This window comes from Vespa mandarinia, chromosome 2, assembly GCF_050613455.1.
Source record: "Vespa mandarinia isolate Hongniang chromosome 2, ASM5061345v1, whole genome shotgun sequence".
Lineage (NCBI taxonomy): Eukaryota > Metazoa > Arthropoda > Insecta > Hymenoptera > Vespidae > Vespa > Vespa mandarinia.
This window is the reverse complement of record NC_140811.1, coordinates 17,098,585-17,122,500: the sequence shown is the minus strand read 5'-3', so window position 1 is coordinate 17,122,500 and position 23,916 is coordinate 17,098,585. Positions and strand designations below refer to the sequence as shown.

The 23,916-nt window shown below is 28.0% G+C and overlaps 2 protein-coding genes across 7 annotated transcripts in view; one reads left to right on the top strand and one right to left on the bottom strand.

Moving 5' to 3' along the window:
• The window catches only part of spz (Spaetzle domain-containing protein), a 5,674-nt gene extending 2,144 nt beyond the window's left edge, over positions 1-3,530 (bottom strand). Inside the window, exons 1-6 of one of the 4 annotated variants that reach the window (XM_085665050.1) lie at positions 3,393-3,530; positions 2,847-3,003; positions 2,593-2,711; positions 2,332-2,481; positions 1,750-2,256; positions 1-31 (exon numbers count right to left, since the gene is read on the bottom strand). The exon at positions 1-31 is cut by the window's left edge and continues 78 nt beyond it. In XM_085665050.1, coding sequence (XP_085521176.1) covers positions 1-31; positions 1,750-1,821 — 103 coding nt within the window. In that variant the 5' untranslated portion in view covers positions 1,822-2,256; positions 2,332-2,481; positions 2,593-2,711; positions 2,847-3,003; positions 3,393-3,530. Of the gene's footprint in view, positions 32-1,749; positions 2,257-2,331; positions 2,547-2,592; positions 2,712-2,846; positions 3,004-3,392 lie in introns of all 4 variants that reach the window. The other 3 variants (XM_085665051.1, XM_085665052.1, XM_035867920.2) reach the window with 3 other exon arrangements.
• An 84-nt stretch (positions 3,531-3,614) lies between these two features.
• On the top strand, positions 3,615-21,662 carry LOC118441865 (uncharacterized). Of its 3 annotated transcripts, none has more exons than XM_085665049.1 (6): positions 3,615-3,813; positions 15,044-15,583; positions 17,550-17,823; positions 18,045-18,146; positions 19,501-20,386; positions 21,528-21,662. In XM_085665049.1, exons 1-5 carry the CDS (start codon positions 3,739-3,741, stop codon positions 20,361-20,363), a joined length of 1,854 nt encoding a protein of 617 aa, XP_085521175.1. In that variant the 5' UTR covers positions 3,615-3,738; the 3' UTR covers positions 20,364-20,386; positions 21,528-21,662. The 3 variants fall into 3 exon arrangements, with proteins under 3 accessions (XP_085521175.1, XP_085521174.1, XP_035722733.1); XM_085665048.1 differs by having other exon boundaries at positions 3,615-3,825; XM_035866840.2 differs by lacking the exon at positions 3,615-3,813 and adding an exon at positions 11,826-11,902.
• The last annotated feature ends 2,254 nt before the right edge of the window (positions 21,663-23,916 follow it).

The following is a 23,916-nucleotide window of genomic DNA, read 5'->3' as shown; positions in this document are numbered from 1 at the left end:
CTTGTGAATCGCTATTTGTCTCAACTGCAATCTGCAATTTCAGAACAATTCGTTAGAAATGCTAATTACGATCTTTCCTTTTGATTAAAGAGTACGAGAAAAGAGCGAGAGAGAGGGAGAGAGGGAGAGAGAGAGAGAGAGGGAGAAAAGGGTAAACGAAAAGATATTCGTGATTATCGTGAAATCGTAGTAATGCAGCTGGCATATGAAGAACGTATTTGACGTAGAAAGAATAATGATTGTAGTATGAAAAATTTGAATGATTTCTTTGAACCAGTTTATTGAAATTCGCGATTAAAAGAAATGAAGAAGCCTTTAATTTTTATTTTATTTTATTTTATTTTATTTTATTTTATTTATTTATTCCTTTTTTTTTCTTTTCTTTAAAAACACAACTCAAAGAAATAATTTCGATTTCGATCAATGAATATTATTAATTGTTATTTAAATTTATTGTCATCGATTTTTTTTTCATCTTTCTTTTTCTTTTGTTTTCTTTTTTTTTTTTTTTTTATAAAAATATCGTTAATATAAATAAAATTATATTAATGGAAAATAATAATCCGATTCATTGAATCATTTCCAACGAACAACTACGTATTACTTTTTTCTTTTCTTTTTTTGAAAGAAAAAAATAAGATTACAATACAAAAAAGAAAAAAAAAAAAGAAAAAAAAAGAAAAAAAAAGGAAAAGAAAAGATGCAGCGAATAAACAAAAAGTTAATCTCGCATTTCCTTCTTTAATAAGATCATCGATAATTCTCTCGTCAGTTCTTATTTAAAGATATTCAAACTCGACAACTTATTTCCTTTCCTTTATTTTTCCGTATTTCTCTTCTCCTAGATAAAATTCTTTGATTTCATTATCTACGAGAATCGATAATTTTTAATAACCGATAAAGATAAATATTGTATAAGCTATTAAATCAAGGCTTTTGATATTGAAGATAAATTATAGAAGTACGGATTGTTCTTTTATATTCTTTTATATTCTTCAAGCACGAGATGTATCAAGATAAACAAAAGAAATTTAAATGCATATACGTAATGTTTAAAATCAACGATTAGAAATCTATGATTAGAAAACATGGAGTATACATATGTATATAGATATATATATATATATATATATATATGCACACTAGATAGATAATATATTTATAGATAAATATATGTATGTATATATATATATATAATACGATATGATTAAGAAGATAAGAGAAAGAGGAATTCAATTAAATTTGGATGAGTCAATAATATTTCTTTTCAATTTGATTTGCTTCGTTAGTACCGATGAAGAGATTTAAACAATCTGATAATAATGATTTAATTACTTTGACGATAAGCTTAGAGACAATGAACATGAGAATTTTTAAATAAATGTCTACAATACAGATCGATTAATCTTATTTATCTTATAGCTTCTATTATTAATTGATAAGATTAGTGAAAGTATTCTTTGATCTTACGTGCAAATAAAAATTATTAATATACTATAGATTTAATATAAAGAAATTACAATGTTAGGTGTCTTGAAGAAAGAGAAAAAAGAAAAAAAAATTAACATTCATTAATGATCATAGTGAAAGAATAAAAGAAAAAGAAAAAAAAAAAAAGAACAAAGAAAAAAGAAGAAGATGAAGATGAAGAAAAAGAAGAAAAGAACATTTCTACAAAAAAAAAAAAAAAAAAAAAAAAAAATAATAATAATTCATACATATGATAATATTTTGCTGAAGCAAACGTACCCAGAGTAGAAGAATAGTCTTGACCACGATCTTGAAAGGGTGATAATCAACACCAAGATGACTCTTCGCCATTTTGATACTCGATTTATTTCTTACTCTTCTTATATCTTCCTTCTTCCTTTTTTATCTCTTTCTCTCTCTCTCTCTCTCTTTCTCTTTCTCTTCCTCTCTTTGAACCTCCTTGAAAAGATCCTCAAAGGATGATAAAGACATATAAGAGAGAACGTTCAAATGGTTGAGGAAGGTCGAAGTCACGTGATAACAATATATTATTTTTCCTTTTTCCTATTCGCTTTTCAATGATGTAAAGGAAAAAGAAAAAAAGGAAAAAGAAACAAACAAAAAAAAAAAAAAAATTCATCTAGATACACCTTCTTTTTCCTTCTCTTCTTTTTCTTCTTTTTCTTCTTCTTCGTCTTCTTCGTCGTCTTCTTGTTCTTTTGTTCTTTTCCTTCGTTTTTTTTTTCTTTTTTTTTTTTTCTTCTTTTTTCTTTTCTTTCTTCTACTCTATAAATGAAAAATAGTAAAACTTGACATAGATATATGTAATAAAATAATAATTTTTAGTCTGTCACTCTGTACCTTTATTTTCGTAGAGATATAAACGTTGTCTATGCTTGTCCTTCTGAATCCCGTTCTTTCGTTCTACCTGCTGTCAGCGCCGTTACTGATCGACTCGGCTTTCTTCGTTAGCTTTTCAAGCAACGATAGACGATATTACTAGCCCCCGACCTTGGTTTGGATATGTTAAACCGCAAAGACCAAGATACGGTTATGATTTGTTCGAAAACTCGACGCTTAAAATTATATTTGCATATTATTCATGGAAATTGTTAAACTTACATATAAAAGAAATTTATATATATTATTTCCTTTTCCTTTTTTTCCTTTTTTAAACGTTAAATTATTTCATTTAAATTCTCATCCTCTTGTTCCTTTCCTTTCTGAACCACGAAACACCCCTATTAATTTATAATTATTATTTCTATTTTTCTCCTTTTTTTTCTTCTTCTTCTTTTTCTTCTTCTTCTTCTCATTAAATTGCCAAATAAATTTATCAATGGATTGAAGATCGTATAAGGCGATATAATACTTACCTACTTATGACGAGTTTTATTCGATCGATCATTCTTCAAATTCGTTGTCGATGTTCTCAATTCAATCAATATGTTATCGATCAACTTCCAAAATTCGTAAGTCCTCTTTCTTTCTTTCTTTTTTTTCTTTTGTAGTTTTACGGTTTTATTGATTTACCTAATTTTCAGAAAATCTCGACTAGTTGTCAACCGCATATATATATATATATATATATATATATATATATAAATACTTATATATGTATATTTTAAGAATTATTCGCTTCGTAAACAAGTTTTCCGCTTCACAGAAGGTCAAAACTGTCGCTTCAAATTTGACTTACAGATCGCACACACATATATATATATATATATTTCGGTGTATCTTATACTAATTCTCTTTTACGATCGATACTTATGATATATAATGCATAAGTAAACGAGTTACGATATATTAAAACGTGTTATGTGTTACAAGACTATTTAATGATTACGTATATATGTTTCTATGTGTATTTTGTAATTGAGACGGATCGATTAATTAGAATAAACTCGTTTTACTGATACCTGAAAGATGTGATTTATGTAAAATAAAGGATGATGAAACTCTCACATAGACCGTTCTCACTCTTGTCTGTTGGAGACTGTTGAACAAACTACCTGTGCCAATCGTGTTCAGTACGATCTATGATAGTTTTTGTTTCTTGCGACATCTGTGTAAAATGTTTGTGTATATCAGTGTCTCTATTACGTTTCTCTATGTTATCTGCCATTCGAAGCGTCAACTAAACGCTACAATACATTCTGATCGACTATTGTCATAAGCCCGTTACAATGTTGAATTAACTTTGATTAAAATCTTTTGATTCGATCGATTGACGTAATCGAACATATAATAAATTTCTTTATACGTATGTATATGTGTGTGTGTGTGTTGTTTCTTTTTTTTTTTTTTTTTTTTTCTTTTAACATCACTCTTTTTTGGAAAGTAAGTTTGATCGTAAGTAAAAATAATAAACCTCATAGTCCTTGAGATCCTTCAAATAGAGATTATGTAACTCGAATTTGTAATGTTTCTCTCTCTTTCTCTTTTGCTTCTTTTCTCTCTCTCTCTCTCTTTTTATCTTTTTGATATTATCAGAAATTTATGGAATATATTTCGATGATCTTTGGAATGTTAATAATGATAACGATAATTTATATGAAAATAAAAATGATTAAACAGTACTTATGTTGATAAGAATTCAAAGATGATTTAATGTTTCTGTATAGAATATTAGACAGATGTTAATACACACGCACACAAAGGGAGAAAGAGAGAGACAGAGAGAGAGAGAGAGAGAGAGAGAGAGAGAGAGAGAGAGAGAGAGAGAGAGAGAGAGAGTAAAAACAAAGACGTATCGAGAAAACAATAATTGTTATCGATTCAGCATTATTGCAATTGTGATGTAGGTAAATAATAATTGGCTTGGACTTCCCATGCAATTTTCTGTATATAATAGCGATCGTCGACCGAAGAATATCAATAGCCATCTCATAGAATTTATTTCATAATGATCTATATATATTAAAGTAAAAATATAATAATTTTGATCCTTAGTCGAATCATATAAAAAATATTACGATAAAATTTAACGTTCGATAAAATTTATTGGAATGTTAAATGAAATAAATCAAAAGAAGTGTAAGAAAAAAGCATCATTTTTTTTTTTTTTTTGATATATTAGACAGTGAGGATAATTCATTTATTTTTCATAATGAAAACTTTTAACCGTTTGGATTAAATTAATGGAAACGTGTTTTGAATTCCGCTTAGTAACGGTCTCTCCAAGATTAAAAGGCAAGAAATACTCAGAACGTATAGTATATATAAAACAAAAATAACTTTAGTTGCGGATTACGTCACGACACGATGAGAGCACGATTTAATTAATCCACGACGATTTTATGCTATTTAACGGAAAAATCGAATAGGCATACATACGTATGTATGAAATTATGTTTTTCTTTTATAGACGTGACAAGATTTTTTCCTATGATTCATACATGTATCTATGTCTATATATTTTTATATTCGATGTCATTGACTCTTACAGAAGTTTTTCTTTTTTTTTTTTATAGATTTTTTAAGAACTTCATAATAATAATAATAATAGTTAATAATAATAATAATAATAATAATAATAATAATAATAATAATAATAATAAAAGAAATTAAATTATATTGAGACACAGTACTAAATATATACAAGACAATAAGCACACAACAGACCGAATATAACATACATCAACAATACAAATAAAATCAGATACTTAATAGATATCGCAATCGTTAATGAATTAAATATAAAACATAAAAAGGATAAAAAAAAAAGAATAAAAACACAAATATGCCTCACTAACGAGAGTATTGAAGGATATCTGAAAGCAATAAAATATAAAAATAATTTCTTTGATTATATTCACAACAGGTATTGCTCCGAAATCATTGATATAAAATATAAAAAAAAAAATATATATATATATATATATATAGATCTTATTTTGTATCAACGTACAAAATATAATATTCAAAATTGTGCGGAAATTATTTGGCTCATCCTTCATAACAACAACAACAACAACAACAACAACAACAACAATAATAATAATAATAATAATAATAATAATAATAATAATAATAATAATAATAATAATAATAATAATAATAAGAGGAAACATGGATTCATAATATAAATTCAATAATCAAAAAAGGATACTACAATAAACATATCATCAAAGATCGTAACATTCCAACATATAAATGCAGGATGTCTAAATGGCAGGTAGGAAACAATAGACTACATAACAGGAGGACGTAATATACTAACTAATAAAGAATATGTCAGGAAACATGACAATGTGGTTAAAAATATGTATCTTAAGAATTGACCGTAAAATGTAAACTAATAAACGAATGAACATCAATTTAGAATTATCAGAGACAATATAACATCATGAAACAAGTCAGATATTACGTTGATAAATCAACGAAGACTATTTATATTCTAGAAATTATGCATTCCAAATACATACATACAATAAGTATATAGAAAAAACAAAAGAAAAAAAAAAAAGAAAAAAAAACAAGAGAAAAAATAAAGAAATATAATTAATAGAAATAATTAAACGAATTATAACAAAGTAGAAATTAATCCCAATCATTATTTTATTTATCGGAATTATATCAAAATATTTCAATCATAAAATAAACATTAAAAGCACTTGATATCTCTCAAACTATATACATACGTTTACAGAAAACAGTCATACCGGATACACTTGCCCACTCACTCAAAAATTTCTCAAATATATGTATATATATATATATATATATATATATATATATACATATATTCATAAACAGAAGATTCTAAATAGAGACTATCCTTGGAATCAGCCTGCAAGATGTTCTAAAAGATCAGAATTAATCTGCGAAAACAAGAAATAATAATAATAATAATAATAATAATAGTAACAACAACAAGAAACTTCATAAAATATCTTAAAACATTGAGCGTAAACACATATACATATAGGTATATATACAAACATTTAGAAAGCAATAATATTAAAAACAGCTGTAATAATAAAAAGACGTATGATCTAATCGTAATCCGTCAAATGGTTATACTTTCAACCAATTGTAAGGTCAAAAAAAAAATTAATAATAATAATAATAATAATAAATTAAAAAGAATCTTTAAAAATATTTTAATTAAATGAATCGATGAATAATTACGAAATAAAAATTCGATTGGACAATTAATTAAAAACGATTTTACTTATACGTGCATATGTCTAAAAATATGGTAAAATGGTAAATATGGTAAAAATTTCAAAAGGAAAGAAACGAAGGAAGACAATGTTTAATAAATTCTTTTAATAAATTAAATTTAATAAATATCTAATTTTAGTAATGAATGTTGATTGTATCATATTCGTTATCATCTTCCGGAAACTCTTGACAACCACTTTTAACTTCCCCTGTCGTAGTCTGGATTATTTTGTGGTTTGAAAGTGTCGGCTAATAGTCAACCAAAGTGCCGGTCAATACCGCGAACATTAATCATAAAAAAAATATATATATATATACACGTATATCTGATTATATATATATATATATATATATATATATATATATATATGTATATATATAAAAAAAAAAATTGATACAGGAGACGAAATTAACAAAATTGTCGGGAAGTTTATAACTATTTATGATAACAAATTTGACCGCTTGATGAATCCATTAGCCATTCGTGATGTTGGAGACTTTGGAGGGTTGTAGGGATGAGAAGGGAATAAGGGGATGAGGGGTAGCTCGTTAGTATTTTTATTTTTATGAATAACGATACACGTAACTGTACGCGTACCTCTCTCTGAATTGAATGGATATCACTTAATGGATTAATTTCCTCAAATTATGTTTTGCGTGTCAATTAAAATGGAGGTATACATGGAAAACCTATAAAATGAGATACTCTATGAATTTCCTTTCGAAATTATTTTTAACGTTACTCTTTTGATCTTGATTAAATTAATAATGAACGATGAACGAATACAAATGATATAAATAAATATTTTTCTTCTATCGTTCTATGTTATGGAATCCGATGTTTCGAAATAACGATTAAAATTTTTCTTAAAATTCGTTCGAGGGATATATATGCATAGTAACGAAAAGTGCATCGTTCATAGTTTATTTGCGAACGAGCTACAAGAAATAAACGGAGATTTAAGGTAAGAGAAAGTTCAATAAACTTGAATAGTTTGTACGCAATGCACGGATGGAAAAGAGGATTAGACATTTGGCGTAATGTAAATAAAGAAAAAGAGGAAGATCATATCTCAAATTCCTTAAAATTGAAATGATAAAGTTGTGTCATTTGATAGAGATCAAAATTTGTTTTAATGAATATTTCGAACATCGAATTTTCAAATATAAAATATAAAACAAAAATGAAAATAAATAAATAAATAAATAAATAAATAAATAAATAAATAAATAAATAAATAAATAAATAAATAAATAAATAAATAAATAAATAAATAAATAAATAAATAAATAAATAAATAAATAAATAAATAAATAAATAAATAAATAAATAAATAAATAAATAAATAAATTGAATCTATTATTTGTTTAATTAAGATACTTATTGAAAAAGAAAACAAACAAAAAAAAAGAAATAAAAAGGAAAGAAGAAAAATCGTATTATTCGATTAATAAATGACATATGTGTAATTTCTAACTTTAATCAATTATCAAGAGAAAATGAGATTCTTAAAGGAGCCAATTAAACTTTCGAATTTGTAAATAGAACCTCACCTTTATATCGAAATATAATGAATCTCAACTAATAATATTATATTAGTTGAGATGATATTATACTGCTTGTTAAGGGAAGTCTCGATGATAGTGAGCAAAAGCGATCACAGCATGCGCCAGCTGTCGAGAATATACTGAATTCAGGAGATGTGTTATTCAGTAAGAACTTGCGGATAACAAAGTTCTCAGAGATATCCTACCTTGCGTCAGATTACTGTCATGCAATTGGAATTACCGACTTGAAACGAATTCCAGTTGAAATTTAATCATAGAAACGATCGTTCCATTACGAGAAAATGATTTCACATATTAACGTATGTAACTTGAAATAAAAATTTGAAAAATATCTTCAACGTGAAATACGAAATTATAAACTTATGTCAATTAAATTTATAAAATATTTGTTTGACCAAAGAAAAGAAAGTATCGTGAAAAAGTAAATGGCATAAAAGAAAGAGAGAGAGAGAGAGAGAGAGAGAGAGAAAGAGAAAGAGAAAAGTAGACAAGTATTTTCAAAAGTTTTAAGGCAAGAGAATTCTTTTAGAAGAAAAGAATAGTTTTATAATATCATAGTAGTGTACACTTTTATTACCAGTCATCATTTATGGTAGAAATAGGTGAAGAAAGGAAAAGAAAATAAAAGAAATTAAATAAGAAATGATTTAGGTACAAACAAGAAATTATCTATATAAAAGGAATAGATAAATAAAAGTTTTCAAGCTATAATTAGATATTCGTTATATTATATTTCATATTTTTCAATGGAAACTTACGAAATGTATGATTTTAAAAATTCCTTCTAATATATTTGAAATATTATCTTGCGAAGGAAAATATTATTTTCTTATTATTAATTATCAATCATTTGTCGTTATCGTTAAACGTCGTAAATTTGCAAGTATAATGTCAAATTTGAAATTTCATTCCCGTTGAAAGTATCGAGGGGACGGGAACGGGGGCGGGGCGGGGGGGGACGGAAGAAATAAATAACGTGATTTTCTATTTGTCGATTGCACGTTATATAATAATAACTAATGACAATAATGTGGAAAAAAGCGAGCGAAGGATGGATATGGTAAAATAAAATTGGTCGATTCGATAATGAGACGAAGAGACAGCGGACACTTTCGTAACTGGCAGGAAGTGGAATGAACAAAAAATAAGAAGTATCTTTTGATTTCTGGGAGTGAGCGTCACAATCTAATGCACAACGTCAACTATAATCATCCTGTTACTTCGTAGAACAATGTTGATGCGCTTACCTTTCGTATTATATCTCAAGCAAGTACTAGGATACTTAAGTTTACTTCGTAAACAGGCACATCATAAAGACGAGCAAAGGAAAAACGTAAAAGAACGAACGAGTCCGACGATTCGCCTACTTTCTACTTGTTGAAAGGATGAATGACGTGGTATGGTCAAATAATCGGGCAATCAAATTGTTTGCAGTATTTCTTTTTGTTTTTTTCTGCTTTTTTTCTGTTTTTTTTTTTTTTTTTTTTTTTTTTTTTTTTTTTTTGACTATTACCATCCATTCGTATTTGCACAATTACAATACATTTTAATATTTAATATGGTTTAATATATATGATTTAATCTTTTTTACATTTATGTATATAATAAAATGATTACGATGATCTAATGTTTATTGTTTATTGTTTATTTTTTTTTTTTTTTTTCCATTATTTCAATACCTGCATTTTTCTTAGAATAATTTCACAAAGTGTAAGTTTTCATTTATTAATTTTTTTATTAAATTTTTTTATTATGCTTTTTATTTAATTTTCGTAAAAGGTATCGTGTACGACGATACAATAATATTTGTCGTTATTTAAGCAGTAATATTTATTTAAGCTCATAAGTATATTTTTTATTTAAAAATTTCTAAAAAAAAAGAAAAAACAAAAAAAAAAAAAACATAAACCACGTATATTAGAATTTTAACGAGAATTCTTTATTCATTACAATTAAATATTCATGAAGGCGAACGTTACGTTAAGCTTATTGTATATGTATATAAAATTATATATTGTATATAAAATTTTCCAACGACGTAATAAAACTAATATTAATGAAATGAAAAAAAAACAAAAAAAAAACAAAAAAAAAAAAAAAACAAAAGAAAAACTCGTCGTTCTAATAATTCTCATCAAGTAGAAATAAGACGTTAGAACTAAGAGAAATGAGTCAGGATTAAGAAACAGTGAATCTTTCGCAAATTGTAGTAAGAATAATTGTAAAAAAAAAAAAAAAGAAAAAAGAGGAAAAAAAAATGAGAGGTAAGTAATTATGAACGTTGCAACACAATAGAAATTAACTTCGAGGGTAGTAGACTCTCTCTCTCTCTCTCTCTCTCTTTTTCTCTCTTTCTCTCTCTCTCTTATGATGCTTTTCAATCTTCTTAGAGGAGATCACAATGTATACGTAACAGAATGAGCTTTCGTTGTAATTACAGTTGCCAATATTGTTCTTAATTATTATTATTACAATTTCGATGAATATATATATATATATATATATATATATATCTAATAAATAAATAAATAAATAAATATATGTATATTAAACATTTTTATTAATTTAATATATATATATAATTTATCATTATCACATAATCTATTACAAAATAATAACAACAGTAATAATAATAATAATAATTTATTATAATAATAATAATTATATTATTATTATTATTATTATAATGAATCATTTTGATGGAAATATGAAAGTAATTGATTATGTTAAACGCGTAAATTATCATTGCCACGTAAAGAAAATAAATGAAAGATGCAATGATAATTACGTTTCACTACTTTCATTAGCGTGTCTAGATTTGTAAATTTCGATGAAAAAAGGGCCCGGCCATATATGACTTCCTATTTCCAATGCAGCCGAGAAAATGCACGTAATGCAATTGCGAAAATACATTTCATTTGAGATTACATACAAAGCACGAACGAAATGAAAGAATGTGTATCGCAGTATGTGCATCGAAAAATCGAACGTGACGTTTTCTCCTTTATTATCTTAAAAAAAAGTAAAAAAAAAAAAAGAAAAAAAAAAGAAAAGAGAAGAAAGAGCAAACCAAAAGGAAAAAAGAATTAAATCAAATAAATGAAATGAAAATTCAAAAATCAATAACACCAAATCATTTCCAATAATTAATAATAATTTTCAATTTTCGATTATTGCTTATTGATTGAGACATTGCTATTAATCGACGAATAAAACGTTTTCTTTCATAGATTAAATTAAAAGAGAAATTTCGTTGAGTCGCATAGTACGTTCTTCTCTACGGCTCGTTAACCCTTATGGAAAAGGAAAAGACTAAAAAAAAAATCCAAAAGAAATGTCGAGATGATTCTTGGCGATATTTTTCAATGACACTCGATTTATCCGATGTATTGGTGCCGAAAAAAAAAGAAAGAAGAAAGAAGAAGGGAATTCGAACGAAATTGGAAAATTCTTATAAAAAAAAAAATTAAAAAAAAATGAAAAAAAAAAGAAAAGAAAAAAAAAAGAAAAGAAAAAAAAAGAAACAGAAAACGAGAAGAAAAAGAGATCCTGACACTCTCCCGCGATTGGTTTAAAGGTGGGAGTCGGTATAAAATGAGGAAATACTCGATGGCGCCAGCCAGTGAGTTCAGTGAGAGTGCCGCGATCATTTTGCCGATCTACCGTGAAAGTCACGATCACATAGTAGAAGGTATATCTAAATCTACCTGTGTAAAAACATAGAATGATTTTGTTCTTTACTTTCATGGGAAGTGTGAAGTGTCCTATACGAGTATCGAAAAAGGAATTGTCATCCGAATGATTTCTTAATAATATCTTCTTTTTCTTTTTATTAAATTAAGCAATTGTTTTCTTCTATTCTCTCTCTCTCTCTCTCTCTCTCTCTCTCTCTCTCTCTCTCTCTCTTTCTCTTCGCAGACATCAAAACTTTCTTGACTTTGCTCGATAAAACATATAGACTCACTTGAATACGTGCCGTTCTGTGAAAGTTAAACAAACATACTTACCGAGGAGTTTCATAGTCGACAATGGAGAAAATATCGTTCTGTGTCAGATTACGTTTGTGATCGAAATTATTTTCTTGAAATTATCGTCGTTCCACTAATCCGATTTAATTAAACACTTTTTCCTTTTTATATTTCACGTTAGTCGTATATAAGTAATTAAGAACGCGTTTCGATCGTTTTACGTAGTTTTTTCGACGAGTTAATTGACGAAAGAAAAAAGGAAACAGAAAAAAAAGAGAAGAGAGAGAGAGAGAGAGAGAGAGAAAGAGAGAAAGAATAAGAGAAGATAAACGAAAATAATTCTCAAATAAAGTACGAGAGAGCTCCGATGTATCTAGGTCATGCCGTCTACTCCATGGTGCAAGATCAAGGACACAATCCTCGATCACTTTCGCTTTGAGAGTAAGACCGGCCTTTGATTCCGGACTCAATATGGTGTTGCTCGGAATGGTTTCCTTCTCGAATGCTTCGAAGGAGATCGCTCTTAACACCTTTTTCTTCTTTCTTTAAAACGGTTAATACCGACAGCTTTCAATCATTTCCGCTACTATTTTCATCAATGAAAGATTTTTAATATCATTCCTTTTTTAATTTTCAATTGCATTACAAATGTGCCTTTCACTACTCGTAAAATGTCAAAGATTATCAGGGACTGATCGTTTTACTTTCTAAAAACTTCGAGAAAGGAATATCAATTAAATATTATTTCTTTCTTGATCGTTCGACTAACTTATTTCTTGAAAAATGATCGACAATTTCACAGAGAAATTTTAATTATTAAATATATAATTGTATCGTATTTTATGGGGGGGGGGAAGGTAAAGAAAGAAAGAAAGAAAGAAAGAAAGAAAGAAAGAAAGTTCGTTTCATTCTTCTTATTTATTTGAAAAGATAATTAATTCATTCGTACTCGATTATATCTGAGAATTGTTTTACGAGGTCAAACGATAAAACGATCGATCCGATTTTCTCCATTTTTTTTTTCGCTCGATAAGACACACAACATATAAAGGTCCTGCATGAAAAGATGAAATATCATAGTTCATCGTATGGCATTGGCATGGGCGTTTCATAACGCGTGCTATCCTCGCGCATCTTCGCGTGACTTTCACCGAAGAGTCGCTCCACTTGCTATCTACGCACGCAGCTACGCGACTTAACGCTTCGGCGCATCTCAAATTCGAGAAAATTGTCAGACACGAATCTTATTCTCCACTTACGATTTCGCGAAAATTACTTTTAAAATAAGAAAGCGTTCCCTTTGCCGGAAAATTAAAATAATATTTTTGTCTTGTAATGTATCTTTTACGTCCTAAATCTATATTTAAAACTTTCTAAATCTTATTTATTACATATATATATATATTTTTTTTTCTTTTTTTTTTTTTTAATAATAAAATTTAAATCAATACACCGAGATAATTTCCGAAAGAAGATTTGATAAATTTTATATAATAAAAAAAAAAAAAAAAAAGAAAAAATGTACGTACTTGCAAAATTACAATTTCATTGTATATTAAATTTCGTAAAAAACAAATTATATGTCAACATTATTTTTTAACATTATTCTATAATTAATAATTAATATATCAATAATGTATTAATCGTGTGATAATATCATTATTATTATTTATATGAGTGTGATATTCTTTTTTAATGATTTTTAAAAATTGAAACAAGCATAATCAACAAGTCGTAACAATTTAATGAATATCTCTGTGTCAATTTCGAAAGCAAAATAATTTTTCGTTTATTCGTCTTAAAGTACTTTAAGACAATCGTACGAATTATGACAGAAATTATGCAACGAGCTAATACTAATTATCCGTATTAGTGATATAATACAATTTTATTATATTATAGTATCAATCTAATGAGAATGAAATATACCTATTACTCTTTGAATACATCATGATCATTTTAATATATAATACATAAAATGTTAGTAAAGTTTATTCTGTTTTTATTCAGTATATTTTATTCATACGATATTATTCTTTATTTTTTTGACGTTTCTAAACCAATGACGCGTAAAATTGTCTTATAAAGCCAATTACTTTATATTCTAATCATTTCTTTTTCATTTCTCCTTAGTGAATTTTTATTATCATCATATTAACGCTCTACAATGTTTGCTTACTGTTGTTACGTTGACCTTTTTTTTTTTTTTTATATAATACTATGTTTTATCTATAAATGACAGACTTGCATCGTATATTTATTGCTCATTTGAATTATAGTATTCGAAACACATTAGAATGACATACTAGGAATAAGAATAATTGTATAACAGTAATTAGAATAATCATTCAATTGTCGATAAAAAGTTTCGTTTAGAGTGAAATTTCTAAAAATAAATTATTTATCAATATATAAATATCATCAATAATTTGTTTCTAAACTTTCTTAATTAATTTGATCTCTCGAGACGGATAATTTTCTTTAAATCGATCTTTTTTTTTTAAATTTCTAATAAAATTGTTTCGTTGATTAAATAAAATAAAATACTATTATTATATTTGGCTATCGATCTTATAAAAACAAATTGATGTCTGTTAAAAATATAAATGTTGCAAAAAAAAAAATATATATATATATATATATATAAAAAGAAAAAAAAAATAATAAGAAGAAAATAAAAAATGGGATAAAATAAAATGGGATAAAATTCGTGAGATATATATTTAACTTCTATAAGATATAATTTACGAATAAAATAAAAACAAATTAGAATGTTATCTAAACAATAATAAACAATAAACTTTTTCAATCTAAAATAAATCATTAAAATAATAAAGTGTCTAGATATCGTCGAAATATTTCAGATGTTGCTGTTAATCTTATTAACATCCTGCTCGATAGTTCCAATTCTATCTGAAAATACGTTGAATCAGAATGATCTTAAGGAACGAGCATCGGCACAATTGCAGCGTTTAGCGCCATACCGAAGATCAATTGATCGAGGTGGTTCGGATCCTCCGAGTTTGGAGAAATCGATTGATCGAAAGAAAATTATCGAGGAATTGAAAAAACAGGAAGAACAGAGGATAGCCATGGAAATACTTGAGATGATCGAGAAATCTGAAGAATTTCAAAAAGCTATGGGAAGTATGAAGAGGATCGATGATAATAAATTAACGATCGATCTAGAAACGGATCCAAAGTATACTGAATTCCTACAAGAACAGGATAGAACCAAACGATCGGGTTCAGGTAGTTTTATTACCGGATCCAGTAGCATCATTTCGGGAATAGCTAGTGGAATAATCGGTGGTCTCACTAGTGCATCAGGAGCAGCTTCGAGAGGTTCTTCAGGAAGTAGTGGTCAACCTGCTCATGTTGTTTACGGACCACCTGTTCAACCGGTAATATTCCACAAAAATATTTCATATACTATATATTAAGTATTAATATAATATTGTATATATTACTAGTATTGTATATATATTACTAGTTCTATAATATATGTATATAACATATAACATATAACATATATTATATATTATATATTATATATTTCTCTACCTCTCTCTCTCTCTCTCTTTCTCTCTCGTATAAGTAATGCTGTAGCTTTCATATTATATAATTATTTGGTAGACACAGCAAAATTTAAGTTATAGAGGATTAATATATTATTACTATTATATTATTGTGATATTAATTATATATTATTTAATATTAATATACTCTATATTACTTTTATATATATATAGTATATTTTATATATAGTATATAAAATATAAATATAATATATATATATATATTATTTGATATACATATATTATTGTACATGGCTGTCGATTGAATCATTGATTGAGATTATGTAACGATTACTTTTACAATTTTTATGAAAATATCTCAATGTTTTTCATATTACATCATTAGAAGTCAACGTCCCGTGAAAAGTGAGTTTTAAGCATAATGTTACGGAGAAAGGTGATCATAATAATGATAATATAATATGTAATAAACGTTAAAATATCGAACGTTAATATCTTAAATGATCGATTAGTTTTGATAATGAAATTTTTCGATGATTTATCTAAAAACGAAAAAACGGAGAAATTATTTACGAACGTTTTTGATCAAAGATCTAAACCGTGGAAAAGTGATTTAGGTCATTGTGATTCTTGATTAAGAAGGGAAATTCAATGATTCTTTTTACCGTTCTTGCGATCGAAGTCAACGTGTTTTATCTTTCTTTAGACGACTTTAAAAATAATTTAGAACGAGGATTAATCTCGATCATAAAAAGATTATGGACGGAAACGAATAAAGGAAAGAAAAACAAAAACAAAAAAAAACACACACATACACACACACAAAAGAAAAAAGAAGAAGCTTAATTCTATGAAAAAGAAAAAGAAAAAAAAAACAAATAAACAAATAAACAAATATTAAACAGCGCGATTCTATTTCCTCATAAAACAAATAAATCATTACGACGTAGAACACATATTTTCATCCAATCGGAAACAAGATTAAATATTATACTAAATAACGTTTAAAGATTTTCTAAACATGATTATGAGACTTCAGAAGTAGTTCAGTGGGACGGATTTCAAACTTAGGAAGAAAGTATAATATGCATGAAGTTTCGTAAAACATTTATCAAAAATGAAACGTTCGACTTGGAAAAGGACGAACACGAAAGAGAAAGAAAAAAAAAAGAAGAAGAAGAAGAAGAAGAAGAAGAAGAAGAAGAAGGAAAAAAAACCCACGCAAATAAACAAGAAGAATAAAATTACGGCGTAACCTTGTATCATGTTCGAAGGAAATCAATCGTTCGAAAATGAGGTCAATGACGCCGTCGCTTGCTTCCTTCTTTTTCCTTCTTTTTTTTTTTTTTTTTATTTATTTCTCTTTTTTCCTCCTTCTTTCTCGATTCCCGTGAAGTATTATAAAGTAAATGACCTATTTATTTGATGTTTATGCGACCCATCGCTTTTGCACATCTTAATGAACAGTGTGATTAGACATAAGTGACATGCCTACTTTCGTTCTTGCATTACAAACGATAAATCAATAAATCGAACGTTAAGAAAGTTATTTCCTTTTTATACCTCACGTTAATCTGCTTTCACTCGATATATACATATATATATATATATATATATATATATGTATGAAGAAAAAGAAAAAAGAAAAAAAAATATGGAAGAAGTAAAAAAAAAAAAGAAAGAAAGATAGAAAAAAAAAAAGAAAGAAAATTGAAGATCATTATTCTCCTTCTTTCTTTCCCCCTTCTTTTTCATTATTTCTTTTTTCTTTTTTTTGTTTTTTTTTTGTTTTTCTTTTTCATTCTCGAAATGATTCTTGGATATATTTCAGTACGGCGAAAAGACGTTCGACGTATGGGATTTCAAGAAAGCAATATTGAATACCGTCATTCAAGCACTGAAAGCCATAAGTGGCGGTGTATTGGCATTAAAAGGTCAATTGATCAAAGGTGGTGGCTTTTTGGTTTCTACGAAGGGCAAAATTATTAGTACGACTGGCGACGCCATTAGTTCACTCGGTCGGCATATCGCAGCAAGTGCCGTAATACAACCACCAAAACCACATTATGGTCAACCGAGTTATGGTTATGATCATCGACCGATCGGTAAGCAAAAAAAAAAAAGAAAGAAATTGTTTCGATTAAGGGGCTGGGGAGGGGTGGGGGTGGGGGGGAGGATGGCAGGGGGCCGGTAAAGAAAAAGAGAGTAATCAATGAATTTGACGAATTCTCCATGTACCTACCTCTTCGCTAATTCTTCCAAACGAACTAAAATAAGACATTGACAGATCAAAATATTTTATATTTCTAAATTGTTTAAAAATCAGAACACGACAACATCTATGACGGACCGCCACCCAACATCGAGGATTATCCTGGACCTGCTAATAATTACGATGAACATTCGAGTTATCCATCGGCATCGGACGGTAGGTCATTCAACTGTCAATAACGAAACAAAACTGTTCCCAAATATTATACTTACGTACATACGTATATACATACGTACTTACCAATTTACATGAAACCAATCATATAGGATATTAAAAACAAAACAAATTATACAATACTTGCAAAATATATTTTATATTAGTGTAGATTAAAAGATTTTTTTAATCATGGCGCGATTTTCGATATGAAATTATCGTTCAATGAGTGATATTTGCAAAAAATTTGCAAAAAAAAAAAATATATATATATATCATATGTATAGATAGAAATATCTTATTTTATATATAATTAATTATTATATATAAAATTATTATATATATAATATATATATATATATATATATATACATATATATAAGAAGAATGTCAATTGTATATATATATATTATGCCCTCTTGTCTTTATTTGTCTCATAATATACAATATATAATATTATATGTATTATATATATATATAATATATATATATATATATATATATATATATATAAATATATTATATGTATTTTATGATAAAAATTCTTCAATTAATGAAACGTTTAATATCTAAAATCTAACGAGTAACTCTATTTTAAAAAGTCAATTTATCTTATATCTATAATACAAATATCATTCACGCTAAAAGATTCATCATATTCAAGAGGGAGATGTAAGATTACGCGAGGAAAATAATTATCGGGGTAATTAAAGTCATATTAAAATCCCGTTTAATAAGAAATCTCACTGTTCTTGATTATCCTATACGTGGAAAGGAGGAAGACGATAGAAACGTCATCTCATCGTAATGAAAATCGTTTGTCTTTCTTGAAATATTGCGATTTAACTTTCTATATCCCTTCTCTACTACCTGTTCGTTCCTTCTTTCTCTTCATTTTAACATACGAATATATTAAGCTACGTTCTTTTAGATCAATAATCAGTTTGATCCATCCTCTTCGTTATACATAAATTTTAAACTTTCAACAAGATATCATTTTCTTCGAAATTTAATATTTTATTTTCCTCTTATTATTCTTATCCAACTTTTGTACAAGTCCCAAACTTATTCGTAATCGCATATTCAAATGGAATAAAAAAGATCTTAGTAATTTCGAGCGATAAAACATGAGACTTTATTTTATCAATATGGTCAACAAATAACGCACATAACAGAAAGAGAAAGAGAGGGAGAGAGAGAGGGAGAGAGAGAGAGAGAGAGAGAGAAAGAGAGAGGGAGACACACACAGATACACAGCTAACGTTGAACTATTACAATAACAACAATAATAACAACAACACAAACAGAATTGATTAGTAACGCTTTAAGACTGGACTGACAGACGTCACGTTTACAGACGAAGATCGCTCAGGACTGCTGTTCATGAAACCGACGAAGACGGAACAAAACGATCAGAATGACAAGGATCAACATCTATCAACTCATCTACCGGAGTTGGATCAACATCATCCTAATCTCCAGGATCTGGAGAATAGTTTCGGTGGGCCACAAAAGGGGTCTAACGAACAGAACTTACAAAATCCTGAATATTTCTCGAACGATAACAAGGATGCCTTACAAAGTTATAATATAAATTCGGCCAGTGTATATACAGGACAATCTCAAGATACATTTAACTCGGGACAAGTGATTTATAATAAAGATCAGATTTATCAATTGGATAAGGAAAAATTGTCTCAGACTTATCAAAACTCATTGGAACCTTTGAAAATGGAACCAAATTTTTTACCAAACTTGGCTAGTCAACAATTCTCCATTCAACAGAGTTTAGAATATCCAGCGATTCATCTTCAACAGATTCGATATTCATTACCAGAAAAAAATTTACAATTGTCCAATTATAATGATCTCTCGTCGTTGCAAACGAGTTTACCATTAACCTCGCCACAATTTGATATGTTAAAGATATCGATGTTGGAAAATCAAAAAGGACAGGAATTACCAAATATACAACCGCAAGATTTCAACTCTTTACCAACGTTTTCAAGTGTTCACATCGATATTGCCACTCAAGAACCTTTAACGTTACCCATATTAAATCCCATTAACGCGCATTACTGGCCAAACCGAGGTATGTTAGAACCTACAATCAGTATACCAAGTAAGAATCTCATTTGGAGGAGAAGTAACGTGCAAAGGAAGAAGTTAGCAGTGAGATCACCGGCAAGTTTTCGTGATAGAAGACCATTTCGAGTTTAAAGACTAATCAGGACGAGACGCAGGTAACGTTACGTGAAAATTCGGTTGACTGTCTCGATTCTGACTCTTACGGAGATTTGGAATTATCTTGTATTTTAATTTTTAATTTGTAATTTTCCATTTTCCTTTTTTCCTCCTTCTTCATCTTTTTTTTTTTTGCTAACATGCACTTTCTTCCTTTCTGACAAAAATAACGAAATTCTTCTACGTTCTTTCTTCATTTATACGTTCGCGTGATCTACGATGTAAATATTGGCGGAACAAAAAAAAAGAAAGAAAGAAAGAAAGAAAGAAAAAGAATTCGTTCTTCCTTATTTTTTTTTTTTTTTCATTTCAAACGTATTCTATAGAAATATCAATGAATGGAAATTCGTGAAGTTTTTCAAAACCAATCATAGACAAGTTCGAAAGCACATAGAAGCAATGTGACCGTTCCGGGCGGAAAGTCTGGAAAGTCGAGTTTACTTTCGTTTTTTGCTACAAGAAGAAAGAGGTGCCGTTGATCGAGTAAGAGTCGACGAACCACTAACGAAGCGAAAGTGTTCACGGGTCTTTGGGTCTTCTTGGTGTAGAAGGGCGAAGTGAGGATAGGAGAAAAGGGGGAAGCTTTCTCATAGTATCGATATTCATATGGATATATACTTTCCAAGACAACGACTTCCGTCATGCTGACAAAAGCGTGAAATATTTAAAACAAAACTACTTACTGTAATCATTATTATTATATCGTATGTGATTGGAAACTCGTACTATGACATTAGTTACTTTGACAAAAATTCTCTATTTAATATCTTAACTATCTAGACTTTTGAAATTTACGATTCGACAAAAAAACAAAAAGAAAAAAAAAACCCAGAGAAAAAGGAAAGGAAAAGAAAAGAAAAAAAAAAAGAATTAAAATGTCGACTTACCTAATAAGACAGGTGAAAATCCTTAATTCCTTCCTGGACTAGAACGAACTCGTGTGACATAATTAATCTCCGTTTGATCTGGACTTTGACAAGGAAAAAAAGAAAAAAAAATAATGTTCCAATGTATCGGCTTAATTATTAAATCATATATATATATATATATATATAAAAATCATTACACGTTTCCTGAACGAGAACGAACCCGTTTTATATAATCAAATGTTATTAATATTAGACATTATCTGTGTTTCAGTGGTCTATTCGTATTCATTCTATCCGTATCCATACAGAGGTTGGTACAAATCATCGAAGCCTTATGGATTTTAGAAACTTCGAGATGAAAGATTACGAAGTCTCGTATGGAAAGTGGTGCCCTGATAAATGAAGAAATGTACGCGAACGTGCCAAACCCCGTATCAACGCTATCCCAGTGTTATTTTCAATTTAACAGAAAGAAATAAGAAAGGAACAAAAAATTATACGCGTATCCAGAGAAGAAACTCTTTTTACATGAGATATTTAACATTGTGATATATGTTAACGATCGACAGGATAAAACTCTCATTGACAGTTTAAAGCACGAGCACGTGCTTTTTAAATGACCGTCGTATTTCGAACTCGCGAGTGGAGCCATCTGTGAACGAAATCTTCAATTCTTTCGTTCGTTCATCGAACACGGATTTCATTCTCGATCGATACTTGGAACATTTTTGCAATTATTTATACTTTCAAGTGATACCTACCTACCTATTATGCGCATTTAACGAAAACAAAAAAAAAAAAAACAAAAAAAAAAACGAAAAAAAAAACAAAAAAAAATCAAAAGAATCGAGTATGTTGATTAAGTCGTATGGAGAAACCGCTTTGTTTTTTTTTTCTTCTAGTTATAAATTATAGAAACCACATATTTGTTTTTTTCTTTTCTTTTTTTTTTTCATTTTATTTTTTCTACCTAACAGTACTAAAATAATTTGTAAAATAAAGTTACACGAATGAAACTGTAAAAACTCTTGTCAAGGAAACTTATTTGAGCATAATTAAACTCGAAGATTAATTAAGCGAATGTGGAAAATCGATAAAGAAAAAAAAAGAAAAATTATATTAATTGTATATGTATATATATATATATATATATCGAAGATATAACGAGTAAGTAGTTAAATGGAAAATCTCAGGTAAGATGGATGGGTGTTGGTCATGCACGAGTAAACGCGGGATCGGTCATCGATTATCCAGCATCCTTCTAAGAGTAAAAGAGAGAGCCAGAAGTTTCTGAGTTCAATGGACGACATTCACGAAATAAATCGTACGGATCAATGTCCTCCGTCGATCTCCTTTCTGTCCCTCGGGGTCGAGAAACCTGCGAATAAAATATAAACCGCAAATCCGTTTACGGATTCGTCTTTAAAATAGAGAAAAAGAAAAAGAAAAAAAAAAAAAAAAAAAAGAAAGAAAGAATACAAAATTACAAATCGGTTATGTCAGAAAGATTCCCATCTGTAATTCTTTTGTAATAAGATCTTTTGATTCTATGAAAAAGAGAGAGAGAGAGAGAAAGAAAAAAAGAAAAAAAAAAAAAAGAAAAGAGAAAAGAAAATTAAATTATTCTTATAAATCATACATGGGATTTCTAGATCGCGTGCAAGCACCGAAGAAAATCGTTAGCGTGCTTCGTTGAACGGAACGTCGATGATCGCTTTTCGCGATACGCGAAGATTGTTAACAAAAATGGCGACGATATAGGATAATTTCAAGTTACGGGCCTCATATGTGCAATGTCGTAGAATACGGTAGTAGGTCACTGGATCGTGCACGCAGCTCTTTCGCGATTACTTCTTGGCCTTTTGCTATTAATATAGTTGTAATAGTAGTAGTAGTAGTAGTAGTAATAGTAGTAATAGTAGTAGTAGTAGTAATAGTAATAGTAGTAGTAGTAGTAGTGTAATAGGGAATCCAGTGAGTCGAATATATGGAGAGAAACGAAAGACGACCGGTCGATTGATCGATACAAATCGGATCGGAGGACGATGCACCTAGTGCGTTTGTCCCTTTAAATCATAGGTTACGATGATTTTCTTTTTTTTTCCTTTTTCATTTTGTTTTTTTTTTTTTATCATTTTTTTACTTAACAATTTTACTTATTTCAACTCGTTAATCCTCGCGAATCTGACAGCTGACGAGAGAAATTATGTAAATCCTTTGCTTCGATATGAAGGATTTATTTATTTATTTATTTATTTATTTATTTATTTTTTTTTTTTACGTTTAATCCTCTACAATCCGGTTGCTTTTTAATCGTTTCATTTAAATTATATTATAGAAAATTTCTAATATAATTAAGTATAAGTTAAATTTATAGTATAAACGATAATACGAATATGAATATAATAATTAATTTTTCTGGTAAGAAAATGAAATGGAAATTTCAAAATATAGATGTTAAATAGGATTTAGATTATTTACAAATACGTAATTATTTTTATCAATCAATAAGTAACGTGTAGTAATATCAAATCATAAAAAGAAATATTGTTTAAGATATTTTCGATATTTCATTAAATAATCTAATCTCATTTCTCATTACAATTTTAATTCATGAAATGTTTCAATTTTATTTACGATCAATTCGATAGTAATGAAAA